Genomic DNA, 18083 nt, shown 5'->3' with positions numbered 1-18083 from the left:
GACGAGGCCAAAGCCACGGCGGAAAAGTCCTCTCTAAAGCAAAGCCCAGAGGAGAGAGTCAGCATAGGGTTAAAATCCTTTTGATTGACGTTGTAGCCTCCGGTGCCCCGGGCTCAGGCGCGCGCCATTGGCCGCCAGACCTTGTGCCTGGCGGCCAATGGGGGGGCGCAGTCCACGAGCGGTGCCGCGTGTCTCTTCCTCCCATTGGCTGAAAGTTACTGTGGGAAAGAAAGTTTGGGAAGTTTCACACGAGCCGTTCGCGTGCAGTCCCAGATATATATAGAGGCCGCCAGGGCCTGCGGATCACACAGGATCTGGAGCTGGTGCTGATAACAGCGGAATCCCCCGTCTACCTCTCTCCTTGGTCCTGGAATAGCTCTACCGCTCACTAAGTAGCCCTAAGACATACTAAACCTTCAGCTGCTCAGTAGTTTTCTTATGAAAGTCAAGTAAAAGGGGCATAAGCAAAAAAAATTTTTTGAGTGAAGAATTCCAAAAATAAAATTCTCTGGGGATTGAGAAGAAAGAAAAAGAGAAAGAAAATGCCAGCTGATATAATGGAGAAAAATTCCTCCTCCCCGGTGGCTGCTACCCCAGCCAGTGTCAACACGACACCGGACAAACCAAAGACCGCCTCTGAGCACAGAAAGGTAAGACAGTACCTGTGTCTCTCTGAAGCTCCTAGATATTAAGAGGGTTGTGCACGGAGGGGCTTCTCTTACTTTTCCCTCTTAAAACCTCGGGGTGAACTGGCAGATCCCGTGGGAACTCAACCCACACCCCCGCTTTTTTCCCCTTTGCAGTCATCAAAGCCTATCATGGAGAAGAGGCGAAGAGCAAGAATAAACGAAAGTCTGAGCCAGCTGAAAACACTGATTTTGGATGCACTTAAGAAAGATGTAAGTGAGCAATGCTTATTATTATTATTATTATTACGAATGCAGTGATATTTCTCAGGCACAAAGAACCTAACTCTTCGCCTGCTGTGTGAGGATCTTACCCCGCCAGCACTGCCTTCCCCTAGGCGGGAGGGAAGTCCGGGCCTCTCCCGCATTGCCCCTGGATGTGGGACCTGCAGGCGGGGTTGGGGACCTTCTGAACAAGAGGCAGTTGACAAGGGGGAGCCTCACTTTCTTCCCTTGTTTCCTCTGCGTAGAGCTCCCGGCATTCCAAGCTGGAGAAGGCAGACATTCTGGAAATGACAGTGAAGCACCTCCGGAACCTGCAGCGGGCGCAGATGACCGGTGAGGACCGCGCGTGCGTCCCCTCTCTGCGGGTGTCCCTTTCGGCCCGCGGTGATTTCTTCCAGACTTCCGCCCGCGGTTGTGAGAGGCATTCAGCTACATTTTACTGCCTTGGCTCACTCCGCGTTCCCACGGTCTGGGTCTTATTTATAGCCACAACTCCCAAGTTGTTACTGCTCCGGAAAGGGAGGGAGAGGTTGTAGCCGAGAAGGGTGGTGGGCGGCTTGGCTGTGGTGGAAGCTGGTGAGGGCGAAGGGACGCAGGACTGCGGCGGCTCGGGGCTGGATAGAATAGAAGCCAGGGGTCACTGGCTTAGCACCCGTCCAACCGCTGCCGCAGGAGGGGAAGTGGGACTTGGAAGGCGCCTTGGGTGGCATTGCCCAAGGTCACGTCGCGCGCGGGGCTGGAGGTGGCAGATCTGGAGCGGAGATCGGTTTAAACGGAGGGGGTGTCCTGGTTTACGTGGCCAACCTAGAGAGAAGGAGCGGGCTGTTCTTAGCCTACCCCACCCTCCCAACCCCAGGTGGTTCCGGAGGCTCGCGGCGGGGACCTCCCAGGGCGGGAGGCAGTGGCCCCAGGGCCAGGGCTGTTCGGTGACCCGTCCTTTCTCCTTCTGGCCTGCAGCCGCGCTCAGCACCGACCCGAGCGTGTTGGGGAAGTACCGCGCCGGCTTCAGTGAGTGCATGAACGAAGTGACCCGCTTCCTGTCCACGTGTGAGGGCGTTAACACCGAGGTGCGCACTCGGCTGCTGGGCCACCTGGCCAACTGCATGACCCAGATCAACGCCATGACCTACCCCGGGCAGCCGCACCCCGCCTTGCAGGCGCCGCCGCCGCCCCCGTCAGGACCCGGCGGCCCCCAGCACGCGCCGTTCGCGCCGCCGCCGCCGCCGCTTGTGCCCATCCCCGGGGGCGCGGCGCCCCCTCCCGGCAGCGCACCCTGCAAGTTGGGCAGCCAGGCTGGAGAGGCTGCCAAGGTTTTTGGCGGCTTCCAGGTGGTGCCGGCTCCTGACGGCCAATTTGCCTTCCTCATCCCCAACGGGGCCTTCGCCCACAGCGGCCCGGTCATCCCGGTCTACACCAGCAACAGCGGGACCTCGGTCGGTCCTAACGCAGTGTCTCCTTCCAGCGGTTCCTCGCTCACTGCGGACTCCATGTGGAGGCCGTGGCGGAACTGAGGGGCTCAGGCAGTTGCTCCCCCTAAACTCCCTACCCACCTCTCTCTTCCGACGGACACTAAAAACGAACTTGGATATTAGGCGAGAAGACTTTTATAATTTGGTGGCTACTTTGTTGCTTTTTTTAATTTCTAAAAAGTTACTTTTTGTAGAGAGCTGTATTAAGTGACTGACCATGCACTGCATTTGTATATATTTTATATGTTCATATTGGATTGCGCCTTTGTATTATAAACGTTGAGATGACATTTCGTTTTTTACACGAGATTTCTTTTTTATGTGATGCCAAAGATGTTTGAAAATGCTCTTAAAATATCTTCCTTTGGGGAAGTTTATTGGAGAAAGTATAATAAAAGAGTGAAGGCTTTTATGTCTTAGAACTGGTTATTTCAAAAATTGCAAAAGGGCTCCCTAAATTCATATTGCATGTAGTCTGGGAACCCAGAAATAGAATTTTAAATATAATAATAACGTTTTAAACAGAATCCATCAAACCTTTTTCATCAACACTCCATAAACTAAATTTATGAAAATCCATTTGATGGGGCTAAAAGGACTGCAAAAAAAGAAAGAAAAGGAAAGAAAAACCGTTTAAAGGCAAACAGTCCGTATTATGTGCCTTCTAAAAGGTAGTAAGACTTACTCTACTCCTGGGGTAGCCACAAACCTCCCGCGCCACTGCAGCCCTCCTGAGTGTTGGGATCTTCTTCAGTCCATGCGTAGGCGCAGCTACGCATCCCCTATCACCCGCGACACAAAGCTTTAACTGCCTCTCTGCACCCTCTCCAGGCAAGCTGAAAAGGTCAACAGATTCCCTCTGCCATGGGACAGCTAGTTAGACTCCCAAGTGGAGCCCGGGCCAGATGATTAACAGCAGACATGTGTTTCTGATAAGTTTCTGTGCTTGACTTTAATGGGGAAAGCATGTGGGGGCCGCGCTGGCAGGCACACAGGCCGTTTTCCCCTTTTAATACAAACAGCAAGCGACCCCTTCGCTTGGTCATGCCCCATTTCCAGGCAAGATGTGGGCTCCAGATAGAAGCAAAAGGGTTGTCTCGGGTTTCAGCTCACACAACCCTCCTTAACAAGTCCTAACTCAAAGCGGACAGCTTTAAACTGTGCCAGGATCTGCAGGGAATTTCTTCCAAATCCCATCACAAAGGCTTGTCAGATTTTGTCAGATTTGGCCAGGTGTTTGACTGCATCCAGGTGTTGGGGAAATGAAAACCACGAGCCCTGCGAGACCAGACACATCAGCCGCGCTGTGGGTCTGGCCGGCGCGCCCTTCCTCCCCCACCGCCGGCCAGTCCTCCTCCTAGCCCCCGCCCCGCCCGCCTGCCTGCCCGCCCGCCTCCCACCCCCTCCCCCTTTCCCCACAGCGGCTTCTGGGAGAAGGATGAGGCGGGAGAGATCAATCTTTGAAGCTTTCCTAACAAAGATAAAGCCAACGATTTTCTGTCTTGTTTCAAAAGCCTTACCTCTCCCCCGCCTGGCTCCAGCCTTTCCCACAGGCCAGTGTGGAGTGCGGCTCTACCACAGGGGTGATCTGGCAGACTGCAGCCGGTCCCTTCCAATACCTTCAGCCTCGACCCCTGGAGAGAGAGGTTTAAAAGACCGTTTTGAAAACTTGGCTCCTATTTGCCTTATTTTGCGTACAGGAAAGGTATCCAACACATCCTTTACCAAAGAAACACACACACATATCCTTTGTCATATTTTTTCTCGTTTTCTCTTTTGTTTAAACATAAATATAGTTACAATTGTTCCATTAAGACACCCATCCCATACTCAAACACTAAAATCTGGTAAACCCGGTCCTCTGTCCTCCACCAAGAGTTCTTAGCTTCTTTGGCAAAAATAATCCAGACATCAGGATCTCAATTTTATAAAGGCAATTCCTTTACATTGTTCTTTAACAACTGCAGGGTGGGGGTGGGGGTGGGGATGGATAACTAAAAAGAAAATTTCAGTTTCTTCATGCATCTTTATTAATGTCACCAAAAGTATACACAGCATCACCCGAAGAAGCCAAGAAAGTGAGAGAAACACAAACCACCGTTTGTTCTTTTGAAAAGAGGCCCCCCAAAATTTGGGTTTACTTTATTAGATGAAGTCTTTTCAATACAATATGAATGGAAGAAAGACTACGTCCCAGTTGGGGACATTCACGTACTTGAAAACCACTGAACTCACGGCATCCCCTTGGATAAGTCATTTCCCTTCTCTAGGAAAGGTCCAAGTTCATAAACTGGACAGATTTATTTCTTAGACACTGCTGCCTCCAGTATCCCTGCTGTTTCTTAAATAAGTAGCCGGGGGAGAGGTGAAGCTCAGCAGTTTATTCTGGCCTCCCTGCAGGTCCTCTGGGTCTGGCCTAATTATACCGCCTCAGGGCACACCCAGCTGCCTGGCCCCTCAACCAGCTCCTGCAGAGCTGATCTCCCCAGCGATAATGCACACATCCAAACTCTGTCCTTGAGGCCAAGGACTTAGAAGGCCTCTCCTTGGAGACCCTCGGGGCCTCGGCTCTCCCGAGGTCTCTAGCATCTTCCTGAGAAGTGAGAGCCTAAGCCTGGATGAGCGACTGAAGCTCGCCCCCTCCTCGGGTCTCATCCCTCCCCCACCCCCACGTGTTTCTGCAGTGGGGACCCAGAGGTTTAACTGGATCCCCTCATCGTCACGGGGAACCTGTCATTAAAGTCAATTAACTTTCCCCCACACCCTTTGGCCGGTAACAACCCGCTGCTAGCTTCCTCCGGGCTTCTAAGTGTAACCAGATGGGCGGGCGAGGTGCCCCCGCCGCGCGCCCGCCCGCCCGCCCGCCCCGGGTGGTTCGGGGTTCCTGGGAGGCCTCGGGGACCGCGGCCGGGCGGGAGCGGCCCAGGGCGGCCACACCGGGCCAGCCCCGGCGGCCCTGCGGCCAAGGTGGCTCGCTCAGCAGGCCCGGCTGCTTTCTGGCAGGAAATGAATAGCTCCCAGATGAGCTCAGGCAACCTGAGAGGTCGTGAGAACGGCGCGAACCCCCGCCTGTGCAGCCGGCAGCCTGCCAGGCCGCGGGGAGGGCGGGCGGCGGCGGCGGGAGGCCCGGCGGGCGGCGGCGGGGGCGGCGAGGGGCGGGAGCCGCTGACACACGAGCCCGCGCCCGCTCCCGCTGACAGGCAGGCCGCCGCCCCCGCTTCCCCGCCCCAGGCCAGCGCGGCCCAGGCAGCAGGCCCCAGCCGCAGAGCCGCGACCGCCCGCCCGGCCCGCCGAGGGAGGCCTGGGGGTGGGGCGGCCTGCCAGTGTTTTTCCAGTTCCCCCGGTAGCTCCGGGCCGCGTTTAGAAGCCGGAGAACTGGGCCAGGCCAGGGTCAGGGCACCGGAGGCCGGCAGAGCCCTGCCAGGAGTCAGGCCAGCCGGGCAGGAGAGGGCAGGCAGGGGCCACCTCGGACCCCCAAATGTCTTGCACCGGACTGGGATGCTGGGCGTCCTAAGCAAGGGAATTTCGGTTCTAAGCACCTTGAGCTCCCAATAGGCTCCCCGCAGCTTGCAGCTGGCACTAAGATGTCAACCCTGGTGGCGACACAAGTCCTGTTGAGCCACCGAGACAGACCCGCTAGTGACTCATCCCACGAGTGATTTGTTAGGTGCCAGGACTGAAGTTTAAACAGAGGGCGCCCAGACGGATGAATTCTTACTGGCGAGGAAGCTAGGGAAGTTTTTCCCTTGAAGCAAGGAGGTGAAAAACTCAACACAAGGAGAGTCAGGCGCTGGGTGTCCCCGACTGTGTCCTGCTGTTATCGAGCGCGGGCTGGACTGGAGCTGGAGACTGCTGCCGCCAGCCTGGAGGGCAGGGTTTGATTGTCCTAATTTCTCTAATAAACTGGTTTAACTTAAGAAGGTGGAGGAGGAGAAGAGGAGGGGGGAAGGAGGAGGAGGAAGGAAGGAAGGAAGGAAGGAAGGAAGGAAGGAAGGAAGGAAGGAAGGAAGGAAGGAAGGAAGGAAGGAGCCAAGTGTGGTGGCATTCTCCAACAGTCCCTACGAGGCACTTGGGAGGTGGAGGAGAAGGGAGGGTTCAAGGCCATTTTCAGCTAAGTAGTCTAGGCTAGCCTGGGCTATCTGACACCCTGTCTGAAAACACCAAAAATAGAGTTAGGATTAGGTTGGTTAAAGAAAACACAGAAACAGTTCGAATGTAGGTGTAAATGGAGAAATTTCAATTTTACTCTCATTCTTGCATTTAAAACTTTAAGTACAAGTTTTGTTAGCAATCAGAGAGGGGAGGGGTAGTCTTCCCTGCCTCTGTTCTTGCTTTACTGAAACAGTCATTGGACTGAAAGCACATGATCTGGGTCTGGTTGCTTAAATGTCTGAGTCCAGGTCAAATCGTCCAATCTGTTGTGCTGTGGGTTTTGTTCTGGTTGTTTCGTTTCCTGAGATCCCTTGCTGTTTTACCCAGCCGGCCTCCAAGTCCTCAGGTCATGCCATCCTCCTGCCTTGGCGCCCCCCAGGAGCTGGGACTATCAGCCTGTACCATGCCACGAGCTTGGTGTTTCAATTTGGTTAAGATCCATGTGTAGGTAAAAGTTCATGAGAGCAGTGAGGGCAAGGTCAGCAAATGCAACGGAAGCCTCCAGAATAGTGTTTCATGAGAAAGCCCATAGTGTGTGTCAGCCATTGTGATTCCTGAACAGCCACAGCAAGTATACTATTCACCAGTTAGGAAAGCTAACCATGGCCTTTGCCCAGTCAGCATCTACTTGTCATTGTACCAGACCCTGAGTGAGACCTCAATTTCTCCCATTGCTTCTAAATTTCATGCATTCATTCAGTAGTTACTGAACCAGGCACTTGAGGAATGAAGGCATGATTTCTGTAGCTAAAGCACATCCTGGCTGGCAAGAGACTTGAATGAAGAGTAATTGAATTCACTGCATGTCACATGATATGAAAGGGGACATGTTATATGGTGCTGGTACAAAGAAGACTATGTACACCAAGCAACACTTTGACCCTCCTTGTTATCATCAATTTTGCGGCACTAGATATTACCAGTATAATCAATAACTAGTCAAAGTCTACCTAAGAAAAAGTATTGTCAAATGTTTAACTTCAAGATTAATCATTCTGTGGGCCACAGGTATAGCTCAGTCTTAGATCCTTTGCTGGGTTCATTGACCAGAGTCACAGAATCTTTTTGTTTGTTTGTTCATTTTCTTTTTCGAGACAGGGTTTCTCTGTGGCTTTGGAGGCTGTCCTGGAACTAGCTCTCGAACTCACAGAGATCCACCTGCCTCTGCCCCCCCAAGTGCTGGGATTAAAGGCGTGCACCACCACCGCCCAGCCATAAGAAAACACAGAATCTAAAAAACCTACTGTCGCCTGAAAGAGCATAGTCAACACTGTCAAGGGAAAGGACTGGGAGCAGGGAATGTGGCTTTGGGTGCCGAGTTAGCCACTCCCTAGGAGATGCTGGGGGTCCACTTAAGCTTCTGAGGTCTGCTTTCCCAACCAGCAAGGTGAGAAGGCTCTATCAGGGATCATCTGAAGTCCTTCCAACTCCATAGTCCCTGCATGGGCACTCCTGCTGACACAGCATGGTTGAGGCAAACTTTAGGACTTTCAACCAAGGCTCTGACATTATTTTACATCCACCATTACATATATAGAAACTGTGGTCTCAAGGATGGGCCCTATAACTCACCATTATTAAAAAAGAAAAAAAAAGGTACACTTCACGTTCTCGAAAACCTGACATGCTAGTAAGACTCATCTAGCCATTAACAAAGTGGTTCTCAACCTGTGGGGCACAACTCATTTGGAGGCAGAATGGCTGTTTCACAGAGGTTGCCTAACACCATTGGAAACACACAGATTTATTTCCGTCACAATTCATAACAGTAGCAAAATTACAATTGTGAAGTAGCAGCGAAAATAATTTTATGGTTGGGGGTCACCGCAACGTGAGGGACAGTAATAACGGGTGGCGGCGTTAGGAAGGTTGAGAACCACCAAGCTGGCACCTTGGAGGAAGACTGCACTCTTAGAATTTGCTTCCCTCTTGTCTACTGTGAGCTTATCCTTTGCCGTGATTGTCAGAGGAGGAGGAGGGAAAACCCTATCATGTTCCCTTTCTCCCACCCTCTGCATCGCCTTCAGCTCTTTTCTGAAAAGAGAATGTAATCTGCTGGCGGGGACCAGGGTTCCCATCTACTCCCCCACCTGTCTAGGCTTTCCTCACTTGTTCATCTGCCTAATTAAGTAAACTTAATGAATCAGTCTGGCTAAACAGGAATGCCGATCTGCATTAGTGAAAGGCTGAGTTTTAAACATCCAAGAAGTACAACAGTCACTTTGAACATACTTGCTGTGAGTCTGAATTCAGTTTAGTAAAGTTCTCTCATAAAATTAATGTGGTAGGGGGCTGGAGAGATGTCTCGGCAGTTAAGAGCAGGACCCAAGTTTGGTTCCCAGCACCCACACCAGGCAGCTCACAACGTTGTGTAACTCCAGCTCCACGGGATCGTAGGTCTCTGGGACACCTGCACCCGCATGCAGACACACATGCACAATGTATAATTACCAATAACACAGAGTAGTGTGGGGTCATTTAAAGAAGCAGAGCAGGTAAGCATGGCTCTGGTGGTATTATTTATGCTATAAATCCCTGTAACAAGAATGAGAAGAGCCCTGATTGCAGTCCAAGCAAATATGTGTAATTGAAATTAATAATAAGGCATCATTGTGACTACCCTTCCTGTTTCCCCATGTGTTTCTCGTTCTAAATCGTACATATGGCTGAGTGACAGCCAAGGTGCCTAAGGAATACTTTTTACTTAAAGGCTTTTTTCTCCTAAGTGTGATCCATCTTCACATTCTGCCTACTTTATAATTTAGTCATCAATTCCAGACATGAACATTATAGATCTAGTTTACAGAAACTCCAGTCTGGAGAAAACCAATTAGGATTGACAAACACTATGCCTGACAAGGTGCTTCCTGGTAGAGTTTGGCTTCCATCAGCTTTCCCCATGGATGTATGGTTATAAAATTTATCCCTAAGGCATCAAACCATAAAACAGGATTATTCCTTAACGGAGCCAGAAGAGAGCAAATGCAGTATGCCAAACCCTTTTCAGAAGCAACAGCCCTGCAAGGCATTTAAGATGCATTAAGAGAAACCAGCATTGTTTCCTGAGATGAGAGATAGATAGATAGATAGATAGATAGATAGATAGATAGATAGATAGATACTTTCCATTGACTTCTTCCTCATTTTTACAGGTAAATGTAAAGGTCCTCAAGGAATGTCTTACTTTCTCGTGACTCTCTAATGAGGACTGGAATTGAGGCAAGGATCCAAGGCTTGCAGAAAGGCTTCCTCCATCCCTATTATGCAGAACAAATGTTCCAGGGAACAGTTATGCTTTTCGTCCTCCGATGGGAGCCTCCTCAGTCTCTGGGAGCTTGCTCTGTTTTGAATGAACACCGCTCTCCCTCCAGCCCCTCCCCCACACCTGGTACTGCCTGTCTTCGGAGGCTTTGATGACGCTAGGCACTGGTATGAGGAGTTGGAGAGGAACCAGATCAGAAGAGTGGTTTAGGGCTGGAGGGATGGAGAGAGGAGACACATTTTCTGGCTTCTGTGAAGCCTTGCCAAACCACTGCCCCTCCCCTCTCAGGTAAAACCCTGTCCTTGGGATCATCTACACCCCAACTCCTTTATCGCCTGGTCTTTTCCCTTAAGCTCATCTTTTCCTGGCTCTTCAATCCTGTCCTTGTTTCTCAAGCAGTATGCTCTAAATTCTACCCTTTTTCCTCTTCATCAACATGTGGCTCACAACACAACTTTATTTTGTTTTTTGTTTTTAATTTTTTTTTTTATTTTAAGACAGGGTTTCGCTGTGCAACCCTGTCTGTCCTGGAACTCCGTAGACCAGGCTGGCCTCAAACTCACAGAGATCCACCTGCCTCTGCCTCCCAAGTGCTGGGATTAAAGGTGTGTATCACCAATGCGTGGCTTTATTTAGAATTTTTAATAATCCTCATCTTCATCCTCCTCTTGCCTTTTTCCTCTGCCTGGAGTTTGGATTTGGATCGTCTCCAAAGGCCCATGGGCTCTCAGTGCCTCGTCAGTAGTACTACTAGAAAGAGATAGAAACTTTGGGAGCTGAGGGTAGCACCGAGCCTCCTCTTACCTTGCCTAGAGCAGAGGGTTTGTGTGCCACATTCATGCAGATTCCCTTGGGGGACAGAAGAGGGCGCTGGATCCCTTGGAACTAGAGTTACAAATGTCTTGTGAGCCGTCCACCGGGGCTGGGAACTGAACCCTGGTCCTCCGCAGGAGCTGAGAGCATTCTACTCCAGCCCTTCTTTCCTTCCTTTAAGAGGGCCTGTGTGTGAATGCCTGCACATTGCTTAGCTCTGGCATGCCTTTCTTATCTCTCAGCTGCTCACAGCCAGGCTCAGTCTGCACCCTATGCTCTACTCACAGGCCCTCATCAGGGCCACTCAGTGAGCAAACCTGATGGTCGCTTCCTGCCCTTTCTTTTGTCAATAACTGTTTCCACGTGCTGAATCATACAACTCCAAGTTCCCTCCCCTTGCCTCATGGCATTCTCTTCTTGGGAGTTCTTCTGGAGACAACATCCACCATGGGATTCTTCTTCCCGTATTCCCTCCTGACTTCCCCTAAAATCTGTGTCCTCTTGCCAGTGATGAGCATCTGTACAAAGATACCACATCTACTGTCTTCATTCCTGAATTCATTCTTTCTTTCTTTCTTTTCCTGTCTATCTGTCTGTCTGTCTGTCTGTCTTTTAGTTTTCTGAGGCAGGGTTTCTCTGTGTAGCTTTGGAGCCTATCCTGCAACTCACTCTTGTAGACCAGGCTGGCCTCAAACTCACAAAGATCTGCCTGCCTCTGCCTGCTGAGTTCTGGGGTTAAAGGCATGCGCCACCACCACCACTCTTAAAAATTGTGATAAGGAAGCTGAAGTATAGCTCTCTACAGTTGAGGGCATCTGGGAGGGGTGAGGGTGGAGAAGGATTAAGTTTTCTTTCAGGGGCTGGCACTGGGAGTTTTACCATGCTTCAATGCGTGTATATAGGCAACACAAATTGGACTTGTTTTGTTTGTTTGGTTTGGTTTTTGTCTCTTTTTCTCTTTGTTGGGGGAGGGGTCACAAGAGTGGGGTAGACCCGGAAGGACTGGGAAGTAAGTATGATGGGGTGCATGATGTGAAATTACCAAATAATTAATAAGAATATTATGTTAAAAGACAAAAAAAGAACCATAATTCTTTCCTGGGCTCCAAATCAAGGACTAGCTGTTGCTGGGACACCTTCATGTGACAACATGAAAACTCATGGCCAGTGCCCATTCTTAAGGTGTCTGTCTGACCAGGCAGAGCCTCCCACCAAGAGCTGTGAATGTGCCTAAGGAGGGCTTGCCTAGCATGTGTGAGGTCCTGGGCTTACTTCTCAGCACTGAGAAAAGCAAATGTGCCGCTCCTCCCCTGCCATCTATGTCACTGATGCTTTTCTGGGGTCTCCACCAGGCCTCTGTGGCTTCTGAATCTCCATTGCCACTGCTCTGGTGCAGGAGTTTTAGGCAAGTCTCCTTACCCTTAGTATCGCTTCCCTACAGTCCAAATACCCCGTAGCCTTCATATTCTCCAGCTAAACCATCAAGACTTCCAGGACATCCTATAGCCTCCATGACAGGAGAAGCTTCTATTACCACAGATTAGCCTCCATGACAGGAGAAACTTGTATTGCCCCAGGCTTTCTCTCTGCCAGAGTTCCTGCAAACAGGCCCAGCTGACCTTGGTCCACCTACATGCAAAGCTGTTTCTAGACCAGAACTCTCACCCAACCCCCTCCCCTCCATCTGTACCCAGAGACCTGTGTTATTTTATTTGCCCTTGGTTTAAGAAGCCCCCTCTGCTGCGTCTCAGACCCCTGCTGTGACACCTTCCACCTCTGCCTGGGTCCTTCTGGATGGTTTCACTCATGCTGGACCCCTTGGGCAGTTTATCTAACTGCAAACTCCAGGCCACACAACTTTTAGAGGTCAAAAGGGTATTCTTATCTTATGCCCCCAGCACCTGGTACCGTGACTGGCAATGTGAAAGCCATTCTGAGAGCTATTACTACTATAGAAAGAAGGATTATAGGCAGAATGTTCTGTCTTGCCAGTTAAATCCAAAATAACCACACAGAGACTTATTATTAATTATAATGATCGGTCCATACCTTAGGCTTGTTATAACTAGCTCTTATGTAGCACGAATAATAAAAGACCCAGAGACTGATATTGGGGTTCAAGCTTCAAGCTGAAGATCAGAGAAGTAAAGCAGCCAGTCAGCAGCTCTTACCTCTCTATCCAGGCTGAAGCAATCCTGCCTTCAACATGGCAAGAGACTAATTGCCTGAACATGTCTGGAGATCAAAATGCCCCAGACAGAATATCTGATCCTATCTTATATACCTCTCTAGATCTGGGATTAAAGGCATGGGATCCCAATTACTGAGATCTCCTTTGTGTGAGCTGTTTCTCTGTTAGACTGATTCAATCTTGTGTAGCCCTGGGTGGCTTTGAACTCACAGAGATCTATCTGCCTTTGTCTCCTGAATCCTGGGATTAAAGGTATGTGCCACTACTGCCCAGCTTCTATAGCTAAGTAGTATGGCTGGCTTTGCATTCTGATCCTCCAGGCAATCTTCATTAAATCATAAATAATATATCACCACACTCTTGCATCTTAAATTAACCCTTTTTTTTCATCTTATGTTCTACCATGTGGCTTGGTTCCTTTCCTCAGTATGGCATGCTTATCTTGCCTCCCCCCAAGTCTCCTGGAAACTCCATGATCTCCCATCCAAGCACTTCCTCCCTGTCCACAAATCTCACCTAACCTCTCCCTGCCTCTAGTTATTGGCCATTTAGTTCTTTATTAAACCAATGAGAGCAACCTATCTTCACTGTGTAAAAAAAAGACTATTCCACAACAAAGAATGATTAAAACAAGCAAACAAATAAGCAAAATAAAAATTCAAATGTGAAAAAACACTTTAAACTTCATAAAATGCTGTCAAAAGCATTACTTCAGTTGATTCCAAAACCATCCAGGGAAGTAGACAGGGCCGGCATTTTTATCCTCACATCAAATGTGAATGTCTATGATGGGAGATGTCCTTCTGTATATATGTTTCTCTTATTGGTTGATTAATAAAACACTGATTGGCTGACTGGCCAGGCAGGAAATAAAGGCAGGGCTAGGAGATGAGGAGAATTTTGGGAAACGTAGGCAGACAGAGTCATCATGTGGACCCCCAGAAGAGACAACACACCAGGTGTTCTCTGGTAAGCTAAGACCACGTGGAAATACAAAGATTGATAGAAGTGGGTAAATAATTAAAACAGAGCTAGCCAGTAAGAAGCCCAAGCCACCGACCAACAGTTTTAATAATTAATATAAGTCTCTGTGTGTTCATTTGGGGCTGAAGCGGTAGTGGGAACCTGACCAGACCCAAAAAAAAAAAAAAAACCCTACAGCAACATAGAGTAAATGACTTGGCCATGATGACAGCTAGGACCTAGAAATGTGCGCATAGTACTAAACCCAGTCTCCATGGTGACAAAATCACAGTTTCCTTGACTCTTGATAGAAGGGGGAGCAAGTCAAGCTGGTTTCAACATCTATGCTCTATACACCTTTGCTGTACACACAGAACCAGTTTGCTGGCAATCCACATTCAGCCTTGCCTTGCTATGGTAGAGCACATGTGACTAGAGTTTTTACTAAGGAGATGGGAACTACAGGGAGCTCCTGGCCTTTCAACTGGCATCAAGTTAGTGCAATAAAGCTTGCTAATGCCTAGCACAAATGAGTCACATAATTTTTCACAATCAAAAGTTTTATAACAGGATGGGTAAGCAAATTCTAAACTCTAAGAAGCAAGAACACTATCTGATTTTGAAGATCCTATTGATGAAACTTAGTTGAAAGAGTTGTCGGTTAATGAATGAGTCATGATGTGGCAGAGAAAGTAGCAGGTAAAAGCACTAAGAGCTTCCAAAACACCAGCTATGGGAGAGGGGAGAGGTCACACTACAAAAAATATACATGCAATGTAGCTATCAGTGACAAGATCAGCAAAGTCTCCATGAACAAAAAAATAGAAGCAAACACCAACTGTATTAGTTACTTTTTCATTGCTCTAACATAAGCAAATTGAGGAAGAGCTTGTCTTGACTCACAATTTGAGGGTACAGTCCATCATGACGGCAGTGAGGCAGCTGATTGCACAGCATCTGCTGAAGGGAAACAGAAAGAGATGGGAGTTAGAGCTCTGCTCTTTTTCTCTGTTTTACTTTATTTTTGTGTGTGCACGCATGTCAGCGTTTGTGAGAGCTGGTGACATGCACATGTATGTGAAGGCCAGAAGTCAATGTCCTATGTCAGGGTCTCTCACTGAACCTGAGCTAGCTGATTCTGCTATACTGGCTGGCCAACAAGCCCTGGGAATCCACCTGTCTCTGCCTTCCTAGCATCAGGATTACAGGAGTAGCACAATAAATAAATGACCCAGAGACAGATATTGGGGTTCAAGCTTCAAGCTGAAGATCAGAAAAGCAAAGCAACTGGGCACTGGCTTCTTATCTCTACCTCAGACTGAAATGGCTGATCTATGAGCTCTCCTAATCCTCAGACCAGAGTCTCCCCTTAGCGTGGCTGGAGAATCCTGAGACTTCAATGTCTTCCTATCCACAATGTGGCTGGAGAATGAATGCCTGATTCTGACTACTGAAGACCCTGCTCCTGTCTTTCATACCCATCTAGGGCTGGGATTCAATGTGTGATCCCAGGTGCTGAGATCATCTTTGTGTGAGTTGTTTCTCTTTAGGACAGGATCAGTCTTGTGTAGATCTGGGTGGCCTTGGACTCACAGGGATCAGTCTACCTCTTAACCCTAAATCCTAGGATTAAAGGTGTGTACCACCACCTCCTAGCTGCTGGGATAAAAGGTGTGTATCACCACTGTCTGATCGCTATAGCTTGAGGCTGATTGCTTCCTGAATCCTCAGTCAAACTTTAAGAAATCATAAATATCATACTACCATGCCTAGATTTTTTTATGGGGATGTTGCAAACCCAAACTCAGGTTCTCAGTCTTTTTTAGAAATCACTTTACCAACTAAGATTCCTCCCCAACCCTTTGATTTCTCTCTTTTCATTCAATACAGCACTCCAGCCTGTGGAATGATGCCACCCACATTTAGTGTGGATCTTCCCAACTCAACCCAATCTAGAACTTTCCTCAGAAACTCAAAAGAGGTTTGTCTCCTAGGTGACTTAGATCCTGTCAACTCGACAGTGTTAATTATCACACTGACATTCCAGATATAATTCTTAGATTTTTCCCCTCCCATTTGTACCTACCGGATCCTGCATTCCAGTTTTCTGAGGCAGGGGTATAGCTCAAGGTAGAGCAGGTGTTAGTGTGTGCAAGGCCCAGGGCTTGCTTGGACATGACTTGGAAGACAGGAAATAGAGATGACCAGACAGAAAGTGCACCTAATTTGGAAGGACCAGTGAGTGAAATGAAAAATGTCACCACTGGCCAGCCTGGGGAGTATGGCTACACACAGGGCCAGAGTCATTTGTTAACTGTTTGATTGTCGCACGGCTGATGCAAAGCTCCTTGCTGTTGGTAGACACTCTAAACATTGGAAGTAGAAGCTAGTTCAGAAATGGGTAGGTCAGTCAGTCCCTTAGAAATGAGCCCTGGGACTGGCTGGCTTCCCATCCATTTGTTCCTTCCATAAACTGCTGAGTTTCTGCCTTGTGCTGGGAACCATGGGGATGAGGGAGTGAACAAAATGCAATGGTCTCTGGGGAGTCACAGGGTCACAGTGGGAGCAGGAGTTATAAACCACCTCTGGAGAAGAGTATTGACAGCCATCAGCCAGGGACCCACCTGGATCTAGATGTGAGCCGTAGAACTAGACTCCAGACTTCTTTCTTCTGCCCACTCCTTCAAATCTCCCAGCTTTATAATTGCTGTTATCTACACCAAAGGAGGAAGAGGAGACAGACAGACAGACAGACAGACAGACAGACAGACAGACAGACAGAGACAGAGACAGAGAGACAGGGGTGGGGGGGACACAAAGCAACAAAAAAAATTTTTCCCTAAATTCCTCCTGGCGTTGGTGGCACACACCTTTAATCCCAGCACTTGGGAGGCAGAGGCAGGCGGTTCTCTGTGAGTTCTGAGGCCAGCCTGGTCTACAAGAGCTAGTACCAGGACAGCCTCCAAAGCTACAGAGAAACCCTCCCTCTCCCCCACCAAAAAATTCCCTAGATCCTTACTTTTACACCTCTGCCCATCCCTAAAGCAATCAATTTGACTAACACTAGCCTTAGGGCTCACTTTAGTCTCTATAGCCTTACACCTGCCCAGGCCTCCTCTCTGACTTTGTTTTGCTATCATTTCATTGTGTTCTGGGCTGCCATTAGTATTCATCACTTTCAATAGCAGTTATGTGAGTATGTGAACTGCTTTCATGGCCCTGCTGCATCCCTAGGACCTATCACAATGCCTGTCATGCAATAGGACTAGCCTACTCTGCTTTCTGTTGCTGTGATATGCAGGCATCAGAACCAACTTGGGGATTATTTTGTTTTCAAGTCCCAATCCATCATCAAGGGAAGACAAGGCAGGAACTCAAGGCAGAAACTTGGAGGCTGGAACTGAAGCTGAGACTAAGGAAAAACATTGCATATGGACTTGCTTCTATTTGCTTAAACTGCCTAGACACACCTGCCCAGGGCTGGCACCACCCATGGTGGCTGAGCCCTCGAAATCAATTAGCAATCAAGAAAAGCCCCCACACATACTTATAGGCCAATCTGTTGAAGTTCCTTCTCCCCAGGTGTGTCAAAAGTTGACAAGTAGAGTTGACTGTAACAAGGGACTTACAAGAGTCTCTTAAACAAAAAGGAAAAAAAAAACCCCAAATCTATTGAGTACACTGGCACTACCCAGCCCCTAGTACAGCCTGTCTTGACTTTTCCCTCTTGTTTCTCACCTCCCTCCCTCCCTTTCCCACTTAGAACCTGTTGGCATCTTCCCCTCATTAGAGTTTTACCAGACCTGTGATGGGGAAGTCCTGTGTATATGTCGATAAAGCACCGTTGGCCAATAGGGAAGCAAGATAGGTGGGACTAGGAGTCGAGAAGAACTCTGGGTAGGAGAAACACAGGGAGTCATCATGTAGCCTGCCAGGGAAGTAAGATGTCCGTCCGGTAAGAGAAATACTTAGATGGGTTAAATACTTAAGTCAGAGCTAGTCAGTAAGAAACAAGCAAGGCCAACAGCTTCATAATTAATACAGCGTCTTGTGTGTTATTTGGGGACTACAACGCGATAGAGCCCAGGCAACTGGTGGGGAAAAACCAAAGCGGCTGGCAAGGAAAAGGCTCTTCTCTTCAGATCTGCCTTCTGTGAGATCCAGGGAAGCCACTGACAGTGTTTATTCATCACCCATAGCATAAATGGTCTAGTTTGTGAGACTCAGAAAAGGTCTGGCTCCACTCAGCTTTCCTCGACTGAATCCTTTACAAAAGACTGGAAAGTCCTCCCTGATACCTTGTAAGATCAGACCAGCCCCAC

The 18083-nt window shown here is 48.8% G+C and overlaps 1 protein-coding gene across 1 annotated transcript; it reads left to right on the top strand.

The window, feature by feature from the left end:
* The first annotated feature begins 253 nt into the window (after positions 1–253).
* Hes1 (hes family bHLH transcription factor 1) lies at positions 254–2792 on the top strand. Its single transcript, XM_005071580.4, has 4 exons — positions 254–650; positions 804–899; positions 1157–1244; positions 1869–2792. The coding sequence occupies exons 1-4, from the start codon at positions 543–545 to the stop codon at positions 2420–2422; spliced, it is 846 nt and encodes a 281-aa protein (XP_005071637.1). The 5' UTR covers positions 254–542; the 3' UTR covers positions 2423–2792.
* Positions 2793–18083: the final 15291 nt, after the last annotated feature.

Source organism: Mesocricetus auratus, unplaced genomic scaffold, assembly GCF_017639785.1.
Source record: "Mesocricetus auratus isolate SY011 unplaced genomic scaffold, BCM_Maur_2.0 Super-Scaffold_100008, whole genome shotgun sequence".
Classification (NCBI taxonomy): Eukaryota; Metazoa; Chordata; class Mammalia; order Rodentia; family Cricetidae; genus Mesocricetus; species Mesocricetus auratus.
This window is presented reverse-complemented; position numbering and strand designations above follow the sequence as displayed.